General features: G+C 38.6%; 1 protein-coding gene across 13 annotated transcripts in view; it reads left to right on the top strand.

The window, feature by feature from the left end:
• ZNF521 (zinc finger protein 521) overlaps nucleotides 1-23,405 on the top strand; it is a 230,346-nt gene that overhangs the window by 2,224 nt on the left and 204,717 nt on the right. For 3 of the 13 annotated variants that reach the window (XM_054647224.2, XM_077184976.1, XM_077184993.1), the window contains 3 exons: nucleotides 15,253-15,315; nucleotides 16,366-16,425; nucleotides 21,996-22,175. In XM_054647224.2, the coding sequence (XP_054503199.2) occupies nucleotides 15,253-15,315; nucleotides 16,366-16,425; nucleotides 21,996-22,175 (303 nt within the window). Of the gene's footprint in view, nucleotides 1-135; nucleotides 319-15,252; nucleotides 15,316-16,365; nucleotides 16,426-21,995; nucleotides 22,176-23,405 lie in introns of those variants that run through there. The other 10 variants (XM_077185007.1, XM_077184969.1, XM_077184985.1 and 7 more) reach the window with 5 other exon arrangements.

The following is a 23,405-nucleotide window of genomic DNA, read 5'->3' as shown; positions in this document are numbered from 1 at the left end:
CCCCTCCTCCCCCGGCGGGCCCCTCGCCGCCGCCCCTCCGCCCGCCGCGGCGCGGAGCGTCCCCCGCCCGCCCGCGCATCCCGCGCCCCCCGAGGAGCGGGCAGCCCTCGGCCGCCCCCCCCCGCTCCCCTTAGGAGCCGCTGGCCACCCCCCGAGGAGCCGGGAGCCGCTGGGCGGGCAGGGGCTTCTCCCCGGCGGCGAGCGGGGACGGCGGCTGAGGGTGGCTGTCACCTCAAATAAACATCTCTGGATGGGCGCGCTCCTCCCGGGCCGGTCTGTACAGTGCAGTGAAGTTGAATAAAGCCTGGGTGGCGTCAGGTCAGAACATCTATAAGTTGTCTACTTTTGGGGGGTAGGGGTGTGAAGGGCGGAAAGGGGGGCGAGGAGGAAAGGCCATCGGAGCTGAGAGCCCGCGGGGCTGCCGGCGGTGCAGGGGCGCAGAGCCCGGCCAGCCCCGGCCGCGGAGGTGACCCGAGCCGAGCCGTGGCGGGCGGCAGGCCTCGCTTCCTTCCCGGCTGGGCTGGCGAACACCAGGGGTAATGCGCCTGGAAACCAGCGCAGTTTCATAGTTAGAAAGCAGGAGCGGGGTCTGCTTTTATGGACTTGCACAGGAGGACCTGGCAAAAAACTGCGCTCCCTTCCCTTGAAACAACTCTTTCCAGGAGTTCCCCTTTCAAAGTCTTCTTGTTGACTTCAGTGAGCTTTAGAGCAGGCTTCAATTCTTTTTTCTTTTCTTTTTCTTTTTCTTTTTCTTTTTTTTTTTTTTTTTTTAAACTCTCCAGATACTTTAGAAGGGAATAAAGGGTGCCTTGAATTTACTGCTTTACCTGCTGCTGCCGTCTGTATCTAGTTTACCGAAGTTTGTGCAGTTCAGTGGTGCTTTTGTTTGGCATCTTATGAAGAACAAACGAGCCGCTCTTCCCTTCACCTTTTAAAAATGATACCACAATGAAAGTTCTGTTGCTTGGGCGCACGCTTATATTCCGAGCTTCCCAGGGAGGATTTATTTATGTGCGCATAAGAGTTTTAATGCCAGTGGGAGAACGACCAATTAGCCATATTTGCAAAAAGATGCAGGAAAACTTTGACTGAGGGGTAGTCTTAGACCTCCAAGTATTTAAGTGCAAAGGAATAAAGGTTCAGAATTAATTGGGAAATAGAGGAAATTGTTCTCCTGTTAGACATTGGGCATGTTTCACTCGTGGTGATTTGTTACATGTGTTACAGAGAGAAGTTTCGTTTCAAATATCTTCCTGTAAACATCACACTTAATTTAAAACAAAAGATACAGCTTCCATTTTATGTGGAGGTATGGGCTTTTCCTTTCTTAGGCACCAGTTGCCTGAGAATACCTAAAATGAGAAAACAGCAACATTGTATGTTTCAGATGGAGTAGCTTGGATTTGCTGACAATAAACTACTGACTTGAGAAAACCACTTAATGTTCAGGATGGAGATGATAGAGATTTCTTTGCAGAGTCTTATTTACTATTTTTCAACTAAAACCAGGCAGTAAATCAATCATCATCTGTAATTATTGCTGCAGTAATTACCTTTGGGGAGTAGGTTATCATTCTTGGTGGCCTTTGTTCAAATATCTCTTTCATTTTCCCTGTTTTATTTTTCTTGAATCATGTCAGTTTCTGAGTGGATTAATAGTATTCTGAAAGCAGTCCGATTGTGAGATTTCTGAAAGGGCTAATAATGCGATTCATCTGAGGAGCTGAAAGATGCTTGCATAGACTAGCATTTAAATTCGTGGATCAGAGTTTGCCCATCAATTATTACATCTTCATTTTTAGTGAACAAACAAAAGCTGTAAGTAATGTTGCAAGGAGAATTTCAACTGTACCTCCAATGCAGCGCTTATTTAAATTCCTGATTTCTTAAGTATTACAGATTTAGTCAGTACAAAATGTAGTTCTACAGATAAAAATAAACAGTATTTTAAATAGCTTATTTGAAAAACTATTCTTTGAATGTATGTAAATGAGTTATTTAAACTCATGAGCGCTGTTTTACATCTAAATAAAATATGGAGTTACACATTACATTTCCAATTTGTCATGTACTTAGCAACCCTTTCTGGGGGGAAGATATAAGAGATATTTTTGATATGTCTGTCACTTTTGATAACTTAATTTGAAACTTATATCTTAGGGGAATACTGATACAAGGCAGGTAAATACATTAAAACAAAATGACAATTGAGTTTTTCATATTGAATGCATGAAACTAATGTTCATCTGAAATGGTGGGTGTTAAGAACTAGCTAATGACTAAATTTCTTGTATTTCTTGAATACACTTTTTTCAATTACCCTGATTTCTGTTTACATTCCTTTTATAGTTATTTCTCTCTATCCTTCCTTTATGGTTTTTTTTTTCCTTTTCCCTGTTTTGGTTTCTTGCCAACTTTGGTCTGACTGTCCCCCAGCACTTGGTGATGATTGCATCTCAGCCTTGGACCTAGGAAAGAAAATAGGCATGGCTAACGTTAGATAAGCCCCTTATAATTTAAGAATAATAAAATCTTCTTTCTGAGGAAAAATAAGATTTAATTCTTTTCTGTGACAAATCCTGCATCTTACAAATACACTGCAGGTTTGTGGCAAAAAAAAAAAAGTCTCAAAAGGAGAGTAAATGACAACTTTCTGAAAAACTGCAATTTGAATATCTTATTTTACTTTAGGAAGGAGGAATTAAAGTTCAACTGACAGGTACTTTAAAGCAGGGGAAGGATCAGTTGCAACAAACTCATCAGTCCTGACCTGTATTTCATTCTACTGATTAATTTATCCCATTTCCTTGGCTGGTTTCTGAAAAAAAAAAATCTATTAAGTATCATTGACCTGATCAAAATCACCTAATGCGTTTGGTGAGGAGGAGAGGGAGGATAGCTGGAGAAAAGCAGGTGGGGAAAGGGAAGTCGGAGATACGATACTCGTGTACCAGACCCAAAAGAGGCACTGTGCAAATGAAGGGTATCAAAGAAGGGCAATTGTTATGTCTCCTTTAACTCCTGACACCCAGGGGCAGAGCCATTCCCTAAGTAAAACTGTGGTAGAGACCCCTGTGATGAGAAAGCAAGGGAGAGGGGCAGAGCAGCTTCTTGTATGTTGTTTAACTTGGCCATTATGAGTTGTAAACCTTTTTTTGTGACTTGGCATGCTTTGGAGATATCACACTTGGGTTACTGACTGCCTCCCCCCCTCCTTCCTTTCTGGTTTATGGGGTTTTACTTTTAGGAGGGCTTGAGGTTTTTTTTCTTTGCTCTTACTACCGGCTTTTGATGAGAAAGTTTGTTTAGGAAAAATGTTACAAAAATACAATCACGTGCAAAGAAAACTAGATATCCTTTACACAAAACTGAATGCAAATGTAGTTCTACTAAATGTTAAACACAGGTTTCTCTAAGCTAAAGCCAGGTAATATTCATTACTACCTTCAAAGCCACCCATGAAAAATCACTGAAATGGTAGTTGTTAGATAAGCTATCACAAGGAAACTAGTACAGCTTCACATGTTTAATAGAATTGCTGATCTCTGATTTCTTTTTGTGGAAAAAAACCCCAAACAATCTGTGGTTTTACTTCAAAGTAAATTTTTTCTCAATGCAATATTGCGTCCTACATGCAGAAATAAAATTACTAAATGTAAGTTCCTAGAAAGATGAACGGGATGCATTTCTCAGTTGTGTTTTACATACCCATGCTCTGCTTAAAGAAGGCTTGAAATATATTGCCAAGCCCAGAACGTCTCCTGAGTTGTTCCCTGTTTTTGAGGAAACCTAGGTAATCTTTCCATCTTGAATGGATTTACAACTGCAGCTCAATTCATGCAGAGTATCGGTGGACTGAGCAAATGTATCTGTGCTTTAATGGGACCTGTTTCCTCAGCAGAGATTCCAAGTGAAAGGATGTTTCTCATGCAGAGGTGCAGGTTATGTGGTACCAAGGAGGATAGAATAGTAATGGATTAAAAGAAAACTGTTACTAACCAGCAGCAATAGTTCAGAGAGAATTTGACATTCAGATTTCTTTCCAACAGTAGCCTTTACATTTCTCTGTATCTGTCATCTGTTTGAATGTCTGTTTGCAGCCCCAGCCCTCCCTGGCTTCCAAATTGCATGGGCTAGACTCAAAAGTCATGGGATTGTCTGCTGATTAGACTATAATCAATCCAGCATAAACAAAACCAGCAATTAGTATTGGCATTATTTCTGTGAACTTGACTTAAAGTTTCAGTATTATTGGCCCAAAGAACTTTTTTCTGAACGGGCTGTTTTTAGGAACTGTGTTATTTTGGCATCATCATTTTATAGGGAGGGAACAAAAAATTCATGAGATTCCATTTGGCCTGAAAAGCAAAAACATCTGTTTGATGCATGAGTAAATTGCTGGCTTCTATTTGGCCATCCAAAAAAGGGCAAAAATTAAGATACCAAACGTAAAAGAGTACATGAAAAAAAAAAAAGAAAGAAATTACAAAGAGGATTTAAGATTAGCATCTTTTTATAATGCAGGCTATTTATAGTGTTCTGTTTTGGACTTGCCAAAGCATGCCTTTATGTATTAAAAAAATCCCTCACAACAAAAACATCCCTAACCTTTAGTAATATTCATTGACTTTGGCAATGCATATTGGTAGTCTTGATCAGCTGCAGGATTACAGTAATGCTGCCCAGTCATTTCTGGGGCCAGCATGAGTTACATTGACCATCATTGTCTGCTGCTTGGGGTTAGGCACCATTAGAAGTGAGCATCTAAACAGCTTCTGGCTGTACTGCTAGTTTTCACAAAGGTGAAATCTTGTGACAAAGATAGTATGAAGAAGTTTAGTAAGGCTGCTGATGTGTTTGGATTGGTTTGATTTTGTTTTCCTGAGTTGCTGTTAACTTGTGCAACAAGGGAAGCTGTCAGTATGGAGTCACTTATCTAACATGTGTAGGATAACATTATCCACCATGATCTAAGATCTCTTGAAAGGCTTTATGTCGCTCTATAATTCATTCTGTCTAATTTACAGCTGGTTTAATAGTTCTCAATTCTTTGTTCTGAAACATGATTCAATATTTTCAAACTTGTGCATTTTCAAAAAAAAATCTTCCTTTTGAATAACTGTGCATGAGGAAAAGATCCAGAAAAACTGTTAACATTTTATGTAGACCACATGGATTCACTATTTTTTTCTGTGTAAAAGAATTAAAATATGATATTTGGAGGGTTTTTATAGATTGATTAAAATACGGTATAAGTTCTGCTACCCTAAGACAACCTCCTAGAATCTTTTCCTAGCCGTATTTTACAGTTTCCATTGGTTTCTGCAGGGCTACCTGAGCTCAGAATCAGTCCCAGTTGGGGGTTGGGAAAATGCATTATTTCACTTAAATCAGAACTGTGGCATATATATGTACATATATATAAATATTTCCCTGAAGGGACAACACACAGATCTACAAAGAATTTGGCCTGTTTTATTTGGTGCTGTGAAAATGTACATGTCTGTTTTCAAATACATTTTGCAGAGTGTTACTACAAAGCATTAAAGTTTCCCAGTTGCTGTCTTTGTAAAAGTTGGACAGCACAAGAGAGGCTTTTAAATACTTTTAAATCGTAATGTAACATTTGGCATAGGTCTCTGACAAAAGATGGATGTGCAAAGACCAAAAGAGGTTTGTTTTTGTTTTAAAATTAGACAATTTGGGTTCTATTTCACCTCAAGTATGAGTAATTATGCTAGTTTAGCAATTATTAGAGATGAAAGAAATTCTGTTAGATATGAGTCTCCTAAACTTCAGTAGCTTTAGTTTTAGCCAGGATAATGATCAAGGAGTAGTTAGCCATATGCCTAGGGACTATGCTGTAGCAAAAAAGATAGGGCTGATCTTGGGGGTATCCTTATTACAATCTGTTATAATTAACATTTTCATTCAGCCCTCCTACTTTCCAAAAAAGGCTGCTTTATTTTTTCTGTGCACACACTGGTAAGACTGCACAAAATTGCTCTCTTCCAATGAATTTTTGAACCAGGACAGTTGTCTTCCGTATTTAGAATATTAGTTAAAACTGGTCATGGGGTTTTTGCCCCCCATTTCATGTTCTTTTAGTTTCCTATATATTTTTTCCCCTCTATACTGCATAATTATTAAGAAAAAAGATGTAGAAGACTTTTCCCCCCTCCTTTTTAGGATTTAGTCTAAGTTATACATGTCCTTCTGGGCAGTGCACGTTTGGGGTTTAAATTTTCCTTTAGCTAGGGTGATGCTGTGAATGCCATAGTGCAACTGTTCTTTGTGCAGTTGAAACCATAGAATGGGTACTCAAAAGGGTTGTTATAGGGCTGTTACTTACCAATTCTGCAAAATTACAACCCAATGAAATTTTGGGGGCTTGCTTTCATTGTGATCCCCTTCCCTTTTTTTTTTTTTTTTTTTTTGTTGTTGTGTCATGGGAGTAAGGGAGAAGGGTGTTGTTTCAGTGAGTGATTTGTCTCATACTTTCACTTTTAACTGTAGGTGCAATTAGGTGCAATTTTTCTTTGTAAGAGTAGGAATTGTAGTCCTTCAAGATTTCTTAAAGTTATCTATCTATCTATCTATCTATCTATCTATCTATCTATCTATCTATCTACCTATGTCAGTCTAGTGACATTCACCCCCTTCTTTATTCAATGTGATGTGGGCTTACTGTAGTTCTTGTAAAATGCAATATCAGTACCTAGCTAGGCTTCTTGCAAATTTGGCAGTGCTAGTCCTTAGCTAGACAGCTGGCTGAAGCAGAACACCTTTTTGTCCTGAGGAAAAATGGATGGGATGTTGATAGTGAGCATTCTCAATGTTTTCCTTCTGCCTCAAATCTGGGTTTTGGAGAGCTTATTCTCCCATGCAGAGGCAATAACCTGGAGCATGAATTTTGTCCTTACCTAACACGAATGCAAAACCACTCCAGTTTCTTACAGAGATGCTCAGTGTTCCACACAAATGTGGAAAAGCTAGAGCACTTCTATATCCAAATATCCTGGTTGACTATAAAATAGATGGCTTTTGTGCACAGTCCCTGAGACCTGTTATACCCTTATATTTTAACGTGTTTTCCTGGAAAAATATATTTCAAACAATGAGTTCTTTGATAATTGATTTTCTAGTTTCACTTTTCTGTTGTTCACTTTTTTGGTAACATATCAAGTTCAACTTCCATTATTGATTCATTCTCATTTTTGTGAAAGAAGCTTTAAAAACAAAAATGAAATAACTGCTCTGTTTCTGGACTGGATGATGTGATGTAGTGAGGCAGTGTCCTTGGGAAGACCAGGCTATGCTTTGATCAACAGAAACTTTCTCTGGCACTGAATTATGATGGCTGGGGCTTTTTTTCCAGACAGAGTCAAGTGACTTTCTAACTTTTGACAGTGGCAGTAGGGAGGAGGAGGGGGTGGGGAAGTTAATTATTTTCCACCTCCGAAGAATACAATTGTGAGGAAGGAACTTTCTGATTCACTGGTTCCAGGACAACAGGATGTCAAGATCCATGCCTGATGTAACATTTTCACTCTGAAGATGGGAGGAGGAAATGGGTTTGCATTGGCCTCTGCGTGCAACCGCTGACTGGGAAGGGATTGTGTTACGTGACTTATAAGGAGCTGGAGCACAGGAAGAGATTTGGTTTGCAATTTCTGGTGAATCTCTTGAGTAGGACACTTGCTTGTCAGAGGAAAATGTAAATCAATGAAGAAAGGTCAGAAATCTTTAAGGGAAAAAAATTAAAAAAAAAGAGCTTGCATGCTGCAAGATGTTTAGTGCTCAGAGGCTGCTCTGCTTAGTTTGTAGCTGCCTAGTGGAATAGTCACCTTGCACCAAACTCTTGGATTCTTTATATAGTTCACAGGTGCTTTGGGGTTTATGAATGTTGTAGAGTAGAAATTATTTAAAGGAGACAGCAGGAAAAACTTGGAAATAATAATGTGTCTTAGCTCCTCCCCTCTTCTAGATGTGGGTATCTTAGTGCAACAGGGCATCTCATAGCAGTCACTTACCTGACTCAGGTTTTGGAGATAGAGATAAAATTCCTTTCCTCCTAGGCTGGAAAGAATTGAGGTGGTGTGCTGCTGGTCTTCCTCTCTCCTTTGCTGAAGTGGGAAAAATCTTTGCTCTGCTGGGATGTGAGAGGCACAAGTTCTATTTTGTGCTTTGTCTAAAGGTGTTTTATCTGTATCTCACAGGCAGCACATCAGTCATTACACAGCAACATATTGTGCTATGAGAGTGAGTTGCCCTGTTATTTTTGTCAATGCGGTTCCCCTTTCCAAAAGTCTAATTATTTTTTGGACAAGAGGGTGAGAAAGAGCAGGAGACTCAGGGCTCTAATAGCTTAAGTACCTTGAAGAAAAAGGGGAGACCTGGGTCCTGCTCTGCCACGTACTTCCTGCCACTTCTGATGAATTATTTCGGTGCAACTAGAATTGTATTCCACTTATCCCACTTCCTGTGACAGTGCTCCAACCACAGGGATAAAATATCATGCTAATTCTTCTTGTTTCTAGTTCAGTGAATATTGTAGATGAAGTATGGTAGCTTCAACAGCAATGAATGAGTGCACTTCAAGTCTGAGGGTAAGTGTTCTTGGTTAGGAAGCTCACAACATGAGTACAAATCCTTCTGATAGAGGAGAAAGTTCAGCTGGTTCCCCCCACATCCTGGGTGAGTGATCTAACCAGTGGATTTGGGCAAGAGGGGAAAAGGAAGGTGCATTTCAACCCACACATTTTCTGCCAGTGTTTTATAGCAACCAGGAAAGTGTATATGAACTCTCAAGAAGCAGCCCATAAGGTAGGCAGGAGAATACTCAATCACCCACTGTCCAGGTGTGGTGGGGCTTCAGTTTGATTTCAGCACTGAGAGAGCCTCGATGGTAAAACCACAGTGGCATCTGAACAGAACTGCTGACAATTTAGATGCAGCATCCCCTCACTAGTGTTTTTGGCTTTTAACCTCCTCTGTGGATCTAGACCAGATTGCTGTTCTACATGATAGAAAGCCATCTAGAATAGAGCAGAGAGTCTGAGGGATCAAAAGTTAACTTATAAAACCCTAGTATAGAATAGAAGGAGATTGCTGATAAATCAGAGATAATCTCAGTTGAAAGGAGGTAGGTGTTTGGTTTGGTCTGGTTTTTATTGACTCAGTATGTCTTTAGGTAATAGAGCTAAAGCATGCAGCTGTGTTTCAGTTTGGTATTGGAAGTGTCTGACAGCCCAAAGTCCTCAATGTAAGTGTCCCATTTTAGGCCCATAAATAAATGATTTAACTTTCAGAGGGAAGGATCATCTATAGTAACCTTTACTGTAAGTCTTCATAGCCTTTCTTTATATCACCTGTCTTCAGACTTGTGTAGTGTTGGTTACTTTGAGGTTCTATAATCCATACATCAGTTTAATTCCAATTCCTCTCTCTTGCTGAGTTTACACTTTTGTAGACAGTGTTTAGTGGATTTCCTGTTTCCTAAGCACAGTTGAAAATACAGTCTGTAGAAGCACCAGGAATTCATATTTCTCATGTTGAGTAAGAAAGCTGACGTGATACAGAGCTTCAGGATACTGAGGGGAATAACTCTGAATGTGTTCATGTTAGGTACTGCACTTGGTAAATAGAGTTAAAATTTATCTTAGCCTCCTAATTTCTGTCTTCCCCCAAAATGGACTGGCTGCACATTGTCAGGAAGGGTGGTGGAGTACCCAGTCTGGGACAGGCAAGGCAGCTGAAAGTCCTGACCCTGGCACTAAGAACTGTCTCCCTCTCTCTCGCTTTGCGAATTCTCACCTTGGTCCTCAGTTTGACTCTGAGATCTATTATAATCTGTTACATTTCGTGGTAGAGAGTCTTAGGGATGACTGAAATTTACTTGAGGTTTATAAAAAGCCCTAAGATTCTTTGGAGAAAAGTACTTTTTAAAATATAACCTTATTAGTTTACTTAACAATAGAAATGTATGTATATGTGGTTTGACCTTTTAAAAGGATGCATGGTTATGGAGGAAAAGTTAGAATTTAATACAGGATTAATTAATTTATTACCTCAGCTATCCCAAAAAGGATATCTTCCCTCCCCATTCCCAGCTTTGGGGTTTAGAATTATACCTCTGCTGCTGGAAAGAGCATCTTCTCTCTTTTCTGCATACACTGTTATGTAAAACTGGATGTCTTTAGGCTGTCACATTTGGATACTGTCATCCTTGAGATCAAGGGCTGGAAGAATATCCAAAGGATTTCTTAAGCATAATTTCTTTCCACTTAAGTATATTTATTACTTTTATGTTTATGTGCTGCCTAGGAAAATACTTTATTTTAGCATAAGAATAATATTTTCCAACCACTGCAGTTTAATTGGGAACTCCTAATTCAGTCATTCTACAAGAAGAACATTAGGGGAAAAAAAACAAGCTCAGTGTTTGGGACAGACTAAAGAGAGGAGTGAAGAATATGAGTGCTATGAGGGACTTTGTCTTCTGGAAAAAGCAAATGCTAGAGGAAAGAATGCTTTATATAACAGGAATCTTTTAAGGAAAATAATTTCCAATGTCAAGAGAATATTGTTACCATGCTGGGGGGGAATAGAAATAGGAAAAGGGATATGTCACAGCACAAAGGAAAACAAATCAGCCATATACATATTCATGCATATGATTAATTGGACTTTTGTAAAGCTGTGGCTACACACAGAACTGATTTTCACTGGAGTTCTGGAATGTAGATATTTGAAATGTTAATATGCCAATGCATTTCTTTTTCCAATTGTCCCACACTAAAGTAATTGGGAGGATTTACATTTGACAGTCAAACTGGTAATCTAGCTAGTAGCTGATAGACATGAGTTGATGCTAGGTGGAGCTGGTCAGAAAACACTACTTTCTTAGTAGTTCTGAATTTTATGAATGTCAGTTATCTTAAAGGCCATTATGAAGCATTCTGAAATGTTTGCTGAAGTCCAGAAGTCACCCCTGAATTGCTGCTCTCGTGTGCCACAGCCAGGTGTGAAATCCTCTGCTGGCATTTGTCAGCCAGAAGGGTGTGAGAGGTGAGCCTTAGACACCAGTGGTACCTAGGGAGAGAAGAAAGCCAGGGAAGGTGTAGCCCAAGCAGGTGATTCATTGACACGTGATCCTGAATTTAATACTTCTCTGTAACTTCTTTAATTTCAATTTTGTATCCTGACTGAACCCTTGTGGAGACGTATTTCCACAGCATGTTATTGCAAAGTGTGAAACATCTTTAGAATCCATTGACTTTAATAGAGCCAGAGGATACTCAACGTCCCCTGCAACTGGCTCTTAAATTTGCCTTCTGCTATATGATTAATCTGTCTGCTCATACTTAATATCTACCTGTAGATGGTGGCAGTATGAATGTCCTCTTGGTTTTTATGTGGCCATGAGGAGTAGCAGAGTGATACTTCCAGAAATTACAGTCATTTGTAGATACTGAAATAATGGCACACACGTTTTATTTCTGTTCTGTCTCAGTAACTCAGTAAATTGTGTATTGATTATGCTAATACAGCTAGTGTCTCTATTACTTGTCTGCAGAAATTATTCAAACATGTAGATTGAAGATGCACTTGGCAAAGTTGCCGTCCTAAGAAAAAGGCTTTTGTGCAAAGATGGCTTTAAATTGAATTACTAATCATATGCTAATGGAAGTTTATAGATCAAGTATTGAATTGTACAAAATGTAAAGTGCGAGGTAAAAATATGTATTCTAAACTTCCTATCCTGACAGTCTTAGTTGCTACATTAGGTTTATTTTCACATCTCTCAAGGAATATGTTTTATGAAGGGATAAATCAATAGCAATCTATTTTTATAGTTTATTTTGGGATATGTAACTTCTCCTGCTTTGTTTACCAAGCTGAATAGAGGCTCAGGCATTTGGGGCAGTTATTTTTTTTTCTTTTTCAAAATTTATTAATCTACCTAGACTAGAAGACCGAGTTTTTTCAATTATCTTTTGCTTTTATTTTATTATGGTTTGTAGTAGGTCAGAAACCATAAATCTTAGCCAGAGTTCTCCAAAAGGCTTCCCTTTCAGTGAAAGTGTAATTCTCCACATTTCTAATTTCATCCATTTCTTTTCTGTACAAGTTTTTTCCAGGCATCAACCAGAAATGACTTGTGCTCTTCCTTAGGGTACTAAATCTACAGATTAACTTTTCAGAGAAGGGGAATCCTGGTTAGTCAGTAGAATATGAATGAAATTTTGCAAGCTAGAAAATCTCTACCTATTTTGTAGCAACTTTAGAAAGCAATTTCCCTCCTTTATGGTCTAACCATGAGTCTCATGAACGGACTAAGCAAAAGGGGTGAAGTCCTCATTGATCAGCAGGTGTTGCTGTAGAGCAGTCAGGAGCTTAATTCTAAATTTAGGACCTCTATCAAAATTCACCCAGGTTGGCTATCCTTGATGGTTCTACTTGATTTGTTGCATTGGTTTTTTGTTTTCTTTTGGATTATTTTTGTTTGGTTTTTGGTGGTTTTTGTTTGTTTGTTTATTTATTATGTCTTTAAAAAGGAATAGCTGGTCCTAACGTTGACAATCAGCAACTTAAGCATGAGATGTGCTCCAAACTGAAACCAGGGTTTGCCTTGGACACTGGCTGCACCAAACCTGAAACATCTTAACCTTTCACATGGATATAGCTTCAGTTTAGAGATACAATTTTTTTTTTTTAAGTAAAATTTTAAAAACTGTTATCTGTCCAACCCACAGCTTTTATAATGGGAGATAGAACTGACATGTTGAAATTCTCTTTTCCCTCATTGATATATTTTTTAAATTGCTCTCAAGAAGCGTGGTGCCACAGCTGTAGTGATCTACTCTCTTTTTTGAAATTTTATTACTTGGGGTTCCTGTTTTTGTTTCTCAGAAGTTGTCCTGAGAAAATAGGTAGTAGGAAATTGATCATTTGTTGTTTTAAGGAACAGATGAGTCAATTGAGAAATATTACTACAGCTAACAAAACAGGTGACCTGTGGTCATAAACATGTAGTTGTAGGGACAAGGAATATTGTTGCTTTTGTAACAACATGTATCTAGAAGTTCTGTTCAGCCATAAGGTCACTTATTCATACTGGATTGATAATGTAATATTCTGCTTTCCTGGGGCCTCCACTGGTATTCTGGCTTCATTACAGAGGATTCATCTTACCTTATGCTAGGATGTGGTATAGGCTATAATGAAGGTGACATCTCTGTGTGCAATTATAGTCTTAGAGTATCAATAATTTTGATATTTGAATTAATATTATTGCATATACGCTACTCTTTTATTTGCATACAATCCTTTTTCTTTTTTTTTAGTTACATGCCATGCTCGTGCTAGAAAAAGGGTTTTGGTTAGCAAAATTTAAATCATCCCTTTGTATACATTCTGTTTAAAGGTGTCTTCCTCTTCTGAAAGAAAACGGTGTAGTTAATATTTGAGGGAGATTAACATTGGTTGCTTGTCATTCTGACTTTCTTAGCTGAGTTTAACAGTGACCTGAGAGCTGAAACAGCACTGAAGTTTTCAGAATCTGTTTGTGAAAAGGTGCTAAGTGCTAATAGAGAGCTTATCTGATGCTACCAGCTGTAGCCTACTTAATGTAAGGCATACCCTTGCAAGTTGGAGGAAGGAGCTGACTTAATGCAAAGGAAAATGAGATACATTTTGTATGTGACTCGCTAATTCAGTGGGTTTTGTAGAATAGTTTTCTTTTTCTTTTTACCATTTTCCCCTCTAAATATGGTTTTATTTTTCCTGACAAATATGTCAGTCTAATTGACTATTATTGAAAAGTCTGTGCCACGGCCTGTTGTGATCTACTTGTCTCTGTTGTGATTGAGAATCTTTAAAGGGATGAGCAAGGGTTTAGAAAAATCTAACCACAATGCTACCTGCTCTTATACTTGTTTTCTTTTTTTAAGCGCAATAAAGACATAGTGGTCAGCCTTTGTTGAAAGCAAACCTCAGCTCTCACAGAATTTTCAGATCCCAAAATAGCAGGGAAGTTGTAAAATGTTTGTTTTCACAAGGCATACGCTACCATGTTTTCATGGTACAAAATTGCATACCTGGAAACAATTAGTTAGGCAGCATCCATGTTTATATTTTCCATTTTAGGAGCTAAAAATGTTTGGTGGATTCTAGTCAGCAATATGAAGCTGAGTACATTTCACTGTGCAATCCGATCTCAGGAGCAGTGAGAGATTCTGGTACTGCAGCTGGTGGCAGTAGACATTGAGGACAGAAGAGCAGAAAAAAAATTAACTCTTTCATTTTGGTTTATACTTTATAGTGGAGATCTTATTTACTTCTCAGCAGGTAGCCACTTGGGAATCAGTTATTAAAAAGTTCATGTTTGAAGACCTCAATTCCATCTTGAAAGTTAAGAAATGGTAGAGTTCTTAAACTGCATTTTTGAACTGAGAAGGGACATTTACCATGGTTGAGAACAGCAGATACATCTACAACCTTTAATAAGGCTGATCAGTAGGTAGTGATAATCAAAGTGAGTTTCCTCCTGAGGGATGGAAGAGTGGACTCATTTTCAGTTTTAGACCTTTTTGTTAAGTACATTTTTTGGAAATATATCAGCAGCAAACGATGGACATAAATAGGGTCAGATCAGGCTGCTGCAGAGGTTTGCCTGGGAATTTTGAGGGGGTCACAATAGATGGTATGTTTTTTTTTTTTTAATTGTATACTAGTTTTATTCATTATTTTTCTTGCTTTATTAATGAAATTTACTGATCTGTGCTACCTTAGAGAAAAATCTTTCTATTTAGCTTAGTTTGTGTTGGACCACACGTTCCCCAAACCTCAGCTTTTCGTGAGCTTTTCCCACTGCTTTCTTTGTCTGACCTGTTTCCTTCAGCTGTGAGGATGCTGGGATGACTGCTTCAGTGTAACAAAGAAAATCCTACAGTGTTATCACAGCTGAGGTACTGCTAACATCGTGGCTGCAAAACACAAGTTGAGCTCATAAATTAGCTCATAAAGTCATATTTTGTGAAATACTGGACTGACTGCAGGGATGGGGAAACTTTTGTCAGATCTCTGTAGCTGAGAAGAGTTTGCTTGCTAGCCACAGCTCTGGGATAGAGATATAGATTGTTTAGAGTCCTTCAGAGATTGTACTTGACTCTTTCTGATATATGCACTGTATTACAAGTTTCTGGTGTTCTGAGAGTGTCCTTATGAAAACTGGTGTTTTTTTTCTAGAAACTCAGATTCTAGAAACAACCAGTTGTATGAAGCCTTGGGGTTGGCGGAGGAGGAAAAGAGGTACCTGTGGAGTGTGTATATGTATCTCTTCTTTTGCATATATGTCTAGATTTATATGTGACCCCTAAGTGTTGCACTCTCTTGTCCCAAGAACCAGGAAAAATGCCTCAACTCTTTGGACTTTTAATTCAGTTGCATGATTATTTTTTGAGATCTGAATTCTTGGGAGTGGAAATGCTGCAGAAGTGCAGTCTTTCCCCTTTCAGCTTTTTCCCCTGTGGAGGCAGAATGAATTCTTTTCTCTTTGCTGTTCTCTGACTCAAAGAACTCGGTCTTTGGGAGAATAAAAAGGAAATGGTTCTGCATTTTAGCTCTTCCCTTGCTTTTGCTTTGGGAGAGTCAATCTTACTTAGGCATCGTATCAGAACGTAAGAGAACAGCGCTCTCTAATTTTTCAAAGTAGCAGCAGAATGGCTCTTGTTAGGTTCACTCACCCAACAAGTTTTGAATAGTGAATCTGACAAGAATTGTATTGTTTTTAGTTCTACTGCTCTGGAAAGCTGTGAGCCAAGGGAAAGATGCTGGCATGGTATATACAGTAAAACAGCATGGGGTTAGTTCTCCTTTGCAAGGCTGTCTGCACTGCTGAGATGTTTGCTACTGAATATAGGATTATTACTATTTTTTAAAGCTTATGTGTGAACTAGCACACACACCTCTCCCATCTGCCAGGAGAAGGCTTTCTCTTATCTGTGTGGAGCAAGCAGAATCCTAAAGCCCATAATTGTTCTCTTATTTAGATCCGTAATCAAATACAGTAAAGTGCATTGAAGACAAATATCCCAGAGGAAATTGGATTTGTTTTTTTAAGCCATGAAAAAGATTTGGTCACACTGCTTTCAGATTTGTAGCTTCCATACAGCAATGTATTCTGTCTTGGTCTGGTCTCCACTTTCGCACTTTGCAGTGCAGCTTTTCTTGCCCGTGTTGTGCAAGCATTGCTGGCTTTCAGAACTGAGGCTGGTGTAAAGATGCTTCAAACACTTCAGCTACCTACCTAACATCTTTTTTGTTTGTTTTGTTTTTGTTTTGTTTACCTTTGTCTGACAGTAGAAGAAAATGAAACAGAGGACCATCAGGCAGGTGTGGGACACACAGCCGCACAGACTGGTAATGCTGAATTCCTTCATTAGTGCTTGCTTTCCATTTGACAACAGTGTGAGGGATTTTGGTACCGGGGTGTGTTTGCAGAGCCTGCACTCTTCTGTCTCTGTTTCAGCTTAGAATGCATTTTTGGGGCTTGCAATAGAAAATAATGTTTCTCTCCCCTTACCTTTCAATTTCTGACAATTAGAAATTCTGCCTTTTGTAGGTCAGCTGACTGAAAGTGAGATGTTTCTAAAGTACAGCATGCTTTTCATTTTTTCTTATTTCCTTTTTTGTTAAATTTAATCCTTCTCTACATTCCCCATGTAACCACTGCCCCCCATGCCATTTCAGATAACTTTATTATTAGTTTCATTTAAGCTATTTCTGTATTTCTAAAATATGTGGATAGGGGTGATTTCTTTAAAGAATGTTTGTATAATTTCTTGACAGAGATTAATTAGGGGCTCTTTAATTTTATTAAGTAAGATTAGGTGGACAAAACTGTTGTTTGAGTCAGGATCACTGGGAAAAATATTGTTAATAATAATGAAGCAATAATTTTTAATTCCCCAAAATGACAAGGGCTTCTTTGTTCTCTAACATGGTTGGAGAATGCAAGAAATAATTTGTTTCTGTCTTTGGTACTGGTTTCACAGAATTTTATCTGAAGAGAAGGACTGACTCATCTGCATAGTCTTATTCATTCAGCTGAGGTCACCTTTTGGAGTAAGGGCTGGCTCCTTAAGAATATTCCTAGAAGGCTAGTCATGTCTGAATACTTGTATATAATCTGTTTGAGAACAGTTGGAGTTATTCCTCTCATGAAGGTGAAGAATGCAGTTAATTTTTTCTTCAGCTTTATATTTCTGTGTGTTTCCTGTGGGTTTGGTGCCTTTTATAGGTTCTAATGGCTTTGTGCATAAAGCAGGTTGTTTGAAGAGAGTAAATAAAAGCAAGGGAGTTCTTTGCCTTTTTAATAGGAAATTTCTCCAACTCTTTTCAGCGTATATGTGTCTCCATTTAACTATCTGCAAATTCTTGAAAAAAGCCAACTTGCCCTGCTTTGGACACAAGAAGTTGAAAAATAAGCAACTGCAAAACCAGAGATCGATGTTAAGGAATGGTGGCTCTTGTGCTTTTTTTTCTTTTTTTTGGTCTTAAAATAATTCTCAGTGGTTAAGTTGCATTGCTAGTTCTTTATTTACCATCATGTCCTGTGTTGTTCTCTGTTTATTTCTAGGCAGGATTTAGCATTCTGTTTTTCTCCATAGCAGGAATGCAGTGCCAATATTAAAAAACAAAAAACCTGATAGAGCAAGCAGTACAGAAGGCCTGCACTGTGTACACACTGCCAGAAGTTTTTATAGTAATACTTTGTATCTAAGCTCTGGCTCTAACCATTAAATGTGCTTTTTATAGAGTACCAAGTTATAATGTAGTGCAGCTACGGCATATTAATCTTACTGCAGAGATTTAATGAGGCAGTTGTTTTGCGATGGACACTATTGGGAGCAGAGAGCGACAGAGTTTTACTTTACCACTGAGCTGAAGAAATATTCCTTGCCTGGTAATAATTATAACCACATGATCTAAGTTTTCCTTTCTTCTGCCAGCACTTTTCCATGCAGAAGTGGCTTGGAAGGAGGTCTACTGCAAGGCAGTGAAATGGATTGGAAAGGAGGCTGTTTTCTTGGTAGTTTGATGTTTTAGTTGGGATTATCTATGGATCCTTGCAGCATAGGCAGAAATATGTAAGATGAGTTTCAAGAATACAGACAGTCTGACAGTCTTTGCCAGTCCACTGAGATGACTTTTAGATATTCATTACTTTTACTTGACTTTTATATGGGTTATAAAAAGTAAATGTGGTGAAACCTCATTTTTACATGGGCAGAATAGAATTTCTGCTGGTTGGCCTTAAACCGCTCCCATACTTGAAATTAATTGAAGTCCATGGCTTTATTGCCTCCAACACTTTTAAACCAATGCAATTTTTCATTTTCCCCGAAGTTGCAGTTTTATTAGACCAAGTTACAGCAATAACATCCCTTATGAGAAGGAGGAAGAAGGGAAGGAGGGAACCACCTGCCAGGGAACATAGTAATGAGAAAATCATGCTTCTTTTAATTTCCATTTATAAATAATGTTAACATAATTAGGAAGAGAAGACAACTGTTCTTTCTCTTATTTTTTTAAAGTGCCTTAATAGGCAGAATTTATTTCTCTTCCAAAAAAAGCAACTTTCATTCATTTCTACACTAGATAATTTCCAATGGTATCTGAAGGTGGAGAGGATGTGCGTGTATTGTTTTGCTGATGGGTATTGAAAAATTTCAGTTGGTGCACAAGCAGCCTCCAAAATAGGGCAGAGAAGCCTCTGGAAATCACAGTGGTGTTCACAGATGTTGAGAAAAGTAATTTTACTATGAACACCATCTTATTGAGGGAATTGTGGCTGTGATTGTTGCAGATAGTGTGGAGAAAGAAATGTGGGAGATGAATGACATTTGCCTTGAAGCCTATATATGAGCCTGAGCTTTGAACAAGAGGTTAAGGAGAAAGTACAGATGAATGCATATTGTATTTATAAAATATTTTATTCTAGTCTTCCAAAAGAGCTGCTCAAATAAGGCAGCTTATCCTCAATTTAAGTAAGTATTTAAGGTTAGACCAGCTCTTGATGGAAGATATTTGTTGTTGAAACAGAGCAGCTATCTATTCACAAAACCTCCAAATGGTATTTGCTCTCTTTAAACATCTTTTTATTTTGATGGTGACATCTCTTCACAGAAGCAGATCACAGTGGAAATACATTCATTGAGAGGGGCTGAGACTGCCAGAACTCATTTCACAAAGCTGTCATAGGCTAAACTCGAACCTAGGTCCCAGAGGGTCCCACTTAAGTGTTGACCTAAAAACAAATGTGCCAGTTGGCTAGAGCATGTATTCTAAAGTTGCAGCAGAAGGGAATAAGCTTGACTGACTTCTGTCCCTGTAGAGTTTATATCTGCAAATGCAGAAGGAGAAGCAAAACATTATTAGTCTTAAAATGATTCTAATTTTAATAACTGGTCGCTAAGTATGAAGCTTTAAATTGAGTGATCCTTTAGGCTTTTGTGCACTAAGGGGTGCATGTGTGCCTACGTTTGTGTGTGTGTTGCTGAATTCCTGTAAAATGCAAGTGTTTCTGAATAGTGAGTCTCAAGTATTCCCTCCCCTCCCTTTTCTTTCCTTCAGCACCATACTTAGAGCAGAGTCAGACACTACCCTTATTTTAAAACAAACAGGTCTGTAAACTTTATGTGCAGCATTTAAATACTCATGTTAAAATTCAGACCTAGTGCCCACATTTCCCTGAGTGCTGTCAATTTTATGAGATGAAACTGGGAGCTTGAGCTGAACAACTAATAGTATGCAGTGTGCGCCTGCTGCCTTCCAACAAGTGTTTAATGATGTTGGGGTCAGTTTGCAACAGTTAAGACAATTATTTCATTTTCTGAGCTGTTTAGAACTTGGGGATCTCTTAGCTACATTTATTAATCTTTCAAACTATTTTGGAAAATGAGGAAGCAATGGAAGTTATTAGATTTAAAATATTCAATAATGTCTAAAATACCATAAAGTCTTTTTATAATTAGCATACCTTTTTTGGTTTGGACATGTGCAGGCTACTTTTCTATTTGGAAGTAGCTGCCCAAGTGGAAATTTCCACTCTTGAAAGAACCTTGTGGATGTAATTTGTCATGTAAGGACTCAGTGTATAGACAGGGCGTTTGTACAGCAAATGTATTTTTGCTTTCAGAACGTGTTTTTTATTTAAAAAAAATAATCTGGTTTCTCTCTGTAATATAATTCCCTTAAAAATAAACACTGCCCTTTACCCCTGTCAAAGAAATTCCTTGGTTTTGATCACAAGCCACATGGCATGAGAAAGACTTCCTGACATGGGTCATTTCCAGTTTCTGCTTGCGGGTCCATCTGTGTTTGCACAGTTGAAGGGCAGGGTGCAGCAGTATGGACCAGAGGAGACAGAGAGATTATGAGAGCTCTGACCTTGGTTGTGGGCAGCAAGAAACACAGGAATGGCTGTGCCCATATGACTGTAGGGTTCTGAGAGTGGATGTGAGTGATTTAAAGTGGAATTGCCTTCCTTCTTCTCTTCACACACCACTCTACCCCAATATGAATGTTGCGTTGGCATGCTCTAGTTTCTCTTCTTCCAAGGAGTTGTGAATGATCCTAATCAATTCCAAATAAAGTGTGTTCACAGATACCACCTCTCTGTTCCCCTGGCCAGGGAGCCTACTCCTGGTTACTCACTTGCTTGGCTAAAGAGTGTAGCATCTTAAAATGTACTTGCACAATATCCTATTATTATAGGAGTTCATCCTTGTTTTCTAAAATGACTTGTTTCAGTCTCAGCTCTCTCAAATATCTAAAAGGAAAGATGAGGCAGCCAAAGCAGAAAAGGGAAAAGTGGTGAAACACTTGCATTCCTTTTGCTGGAATGTGCACAACCGTTTCTCTTCTGCATTTCACTTGTTGTACTGTGGTTCCCAAGGAAAAACAAAGTTAAGTGCCAGCTTGCTTTATTAGGAAAGACAGATTGGTTTATTTCTGTCTTTGAAGGAAGCTTTTAGTAAAATGGGCAAAAAGTCAGGAGTAGTTAAAGCTACTGTGTTCCTCCTCAGAGGAGGAAGAAAAGTTCTAGGCTACACATAATCTCACTGAGCTGGTCATCTGCAGAGCTGAGGCAGTGCAGTGAGCTGTGAGGTGTCTCTGCACACATGGGTCGGTGGTGAGGCTGCACGTTTCTTCTATTTAAAAGCTTCAGTTGGGCTGATCTGAGGCTGGAGCTATCCTGCTATCCCCCAAATGCCTGTTAATATGTCAAACAGATAAAGCTTTCTCTGTGCACTCTGTAGCTTTTATACTAGAGTAGTTAGTTTCCATTTTTCCATAATCTGGCAAACACAAGAACTTGACGAGCACTGTCTTTAATTCATACACAAGTTCAGAGCATGAGTAGCATTTTGACCCAGGGTAAGCTTTCCAGGGCTTTGTTTGTGTCAAATAGTATGGTGATGGAGTATTGGAGTGGGTTGTAAAATCAAGATTAATTTCATGTTTATGTAAATCAAATTTGTTAGTCTCTTAATTCTGGTAATTTCCTGTGAAACGCTGTAGTTAACAGTGAAAAGAAGTTCCTGCACACTCATTGATCTGATTTTTCTTTTCATTGAAAACCTAATTGCATAGGTGGTTTATCCTTTCTTATGATGATCAAAACAGCTTCAATAGCTGTGATAAAATTGACTATTCTAACACTGAAGCATGGAAGAATAGCCTGAGTGAGAAACGGAGCTGCATTTGTGGGAGTAGAAGGGAAATTTGCTTTTCATTGAGATTAAAAAAAAAGAAAGGAAAAAAGCCTCTGTTGCTTATTTAGCAATAAATTCTACAGTGTGCTGCAGGCTCATGCCAAATAGCTTTCTTCTCATCATTAGCACAACAACCTATTTTGATTTTTTTTTTCTTCTTGAGTGTTCTCTTCTTACACGCCTGACATCACAGTCTTGATTTTCTTTCAGACCCTAACTGTAAACTAGAAGACAAGGCAGAAGATGGAGATGTGCTAGACTGTAAGAAAAGGCCGGATGAAGGGGAGGAGTTAGAAGAAGAAGCTGTGCACAGCTGTGACAGCTGCCTCCAGGTGTTTGAGTCACTGAGCGATATCACAGAACACAAGATTAATCAATGTCAACTGACAGGTAAACAATACTTATCACTTTGTGGCACTGCTCTATTTCTGATTCCCATCCTCTGCTTCTGATACCCCTCTTTTTTCAGTTATTTTATTCCTGCACTTGAATGCTTGGTTGAGACCTTTATAAACAGATTTTGGGATAGGATTATGCTGTAAATGGAGCATTATAAATTTCCTTAATATCAAAGGATATATGACTGCTGTGTTTGTTTTCTAGATTCATATAGTACAGCTTTCCATGCTTTGCTTCTACGTGTATTTTGCTAGGTCACTTGTAAATTCAGAGGGCATTTGTAAGTGGGGCTTAAGTGGCATAATGTCACATAATGAATGAATTTGCACAATGGCCTGTTGCAGATCTGAGCTGGATGTTGTGTTACTCTAATCTGTTAGCTACAAATGACTGTACAGTAATCAGTAACTGAAAGTTGAGAGGAATTAAGCAAATTGTTAGAGGGGAAAATAAGATCTCGGCTTCAGTGAAGGAGCAGAACTGAGTGCTGATCAGATACTCCTGAATTAAGTAGAGCAGGGTGAATGGACCTATCTACGACCTAGATTTCTCTTTGAAATTGTTGTAGAGAGCCCCCTTACTGAGAAAACCATGTGAAATGTGTTAAATTTAAATATAGTAGATTTTTGTTATGGTACACACTGTAAGTCCAAACAGGCTCAGTATCAAGAGAAAGGCAAACTTACATTTTTAATTAGTGATTTATTTTTAGCCTGTACAGCGTAAAATGCACTTATTGTGTAGTGGAGTTTTGTTAAAAACCTTTCTTTATTATGACTTTGTAAATAAGAAAATTTCCTTTCCATTTGGGAATGCTTTTAGAAAGTGTCTGTGTGTGCTCATGTTTGGAGAGCTTTCTTGAGTTTTGGTTCCAATAGGTCCATAGGCTAAGCCCTGTCAGAATGAGACATAAAAGTCAGATAGCAGTACCACTCTTGAGGATGAAAAGATGACGGGCAGAAGAGGAATAAGTGGGCAGGAGCAGAAAAAGGTTGAGGAAGTAATGTGGATCTGTCAAATGATTTTAATCCTCACTTCAAATTGTGGAAGATGAAAATCTGCTGCAGCAAAAAGTATTTATTTTTATTAATATACTGCTTTGCCTTTTCTTGCCTGTAAAATGTATTTCTGACTTGAGATACAATCAATTCAATCATTTTCTAATCACTCCTACAAACTTCCAGAATGTATTTTTCTACAGTGCTCATGATTTCTGGCAGT

This window comes from Agelaius phoeniceus, chromosome 1 (genome assembly GCF_051311805.1).
Source record: "Agelaius phoeniceus isolate bAgePho1 chromosome 1, bAgePho1.hap1, whole genome shotgun sequence".
NCBI lineage: Eukaryota > Metazoa > Chordata > Aves > Passeriformes > Icteridae > Agelaius > Agelaius phoeniceus.
Note: the sequence above shows the minus strand (reverse complement) of the source record. Positions and strands in the feature narration are given on the sequence as shown.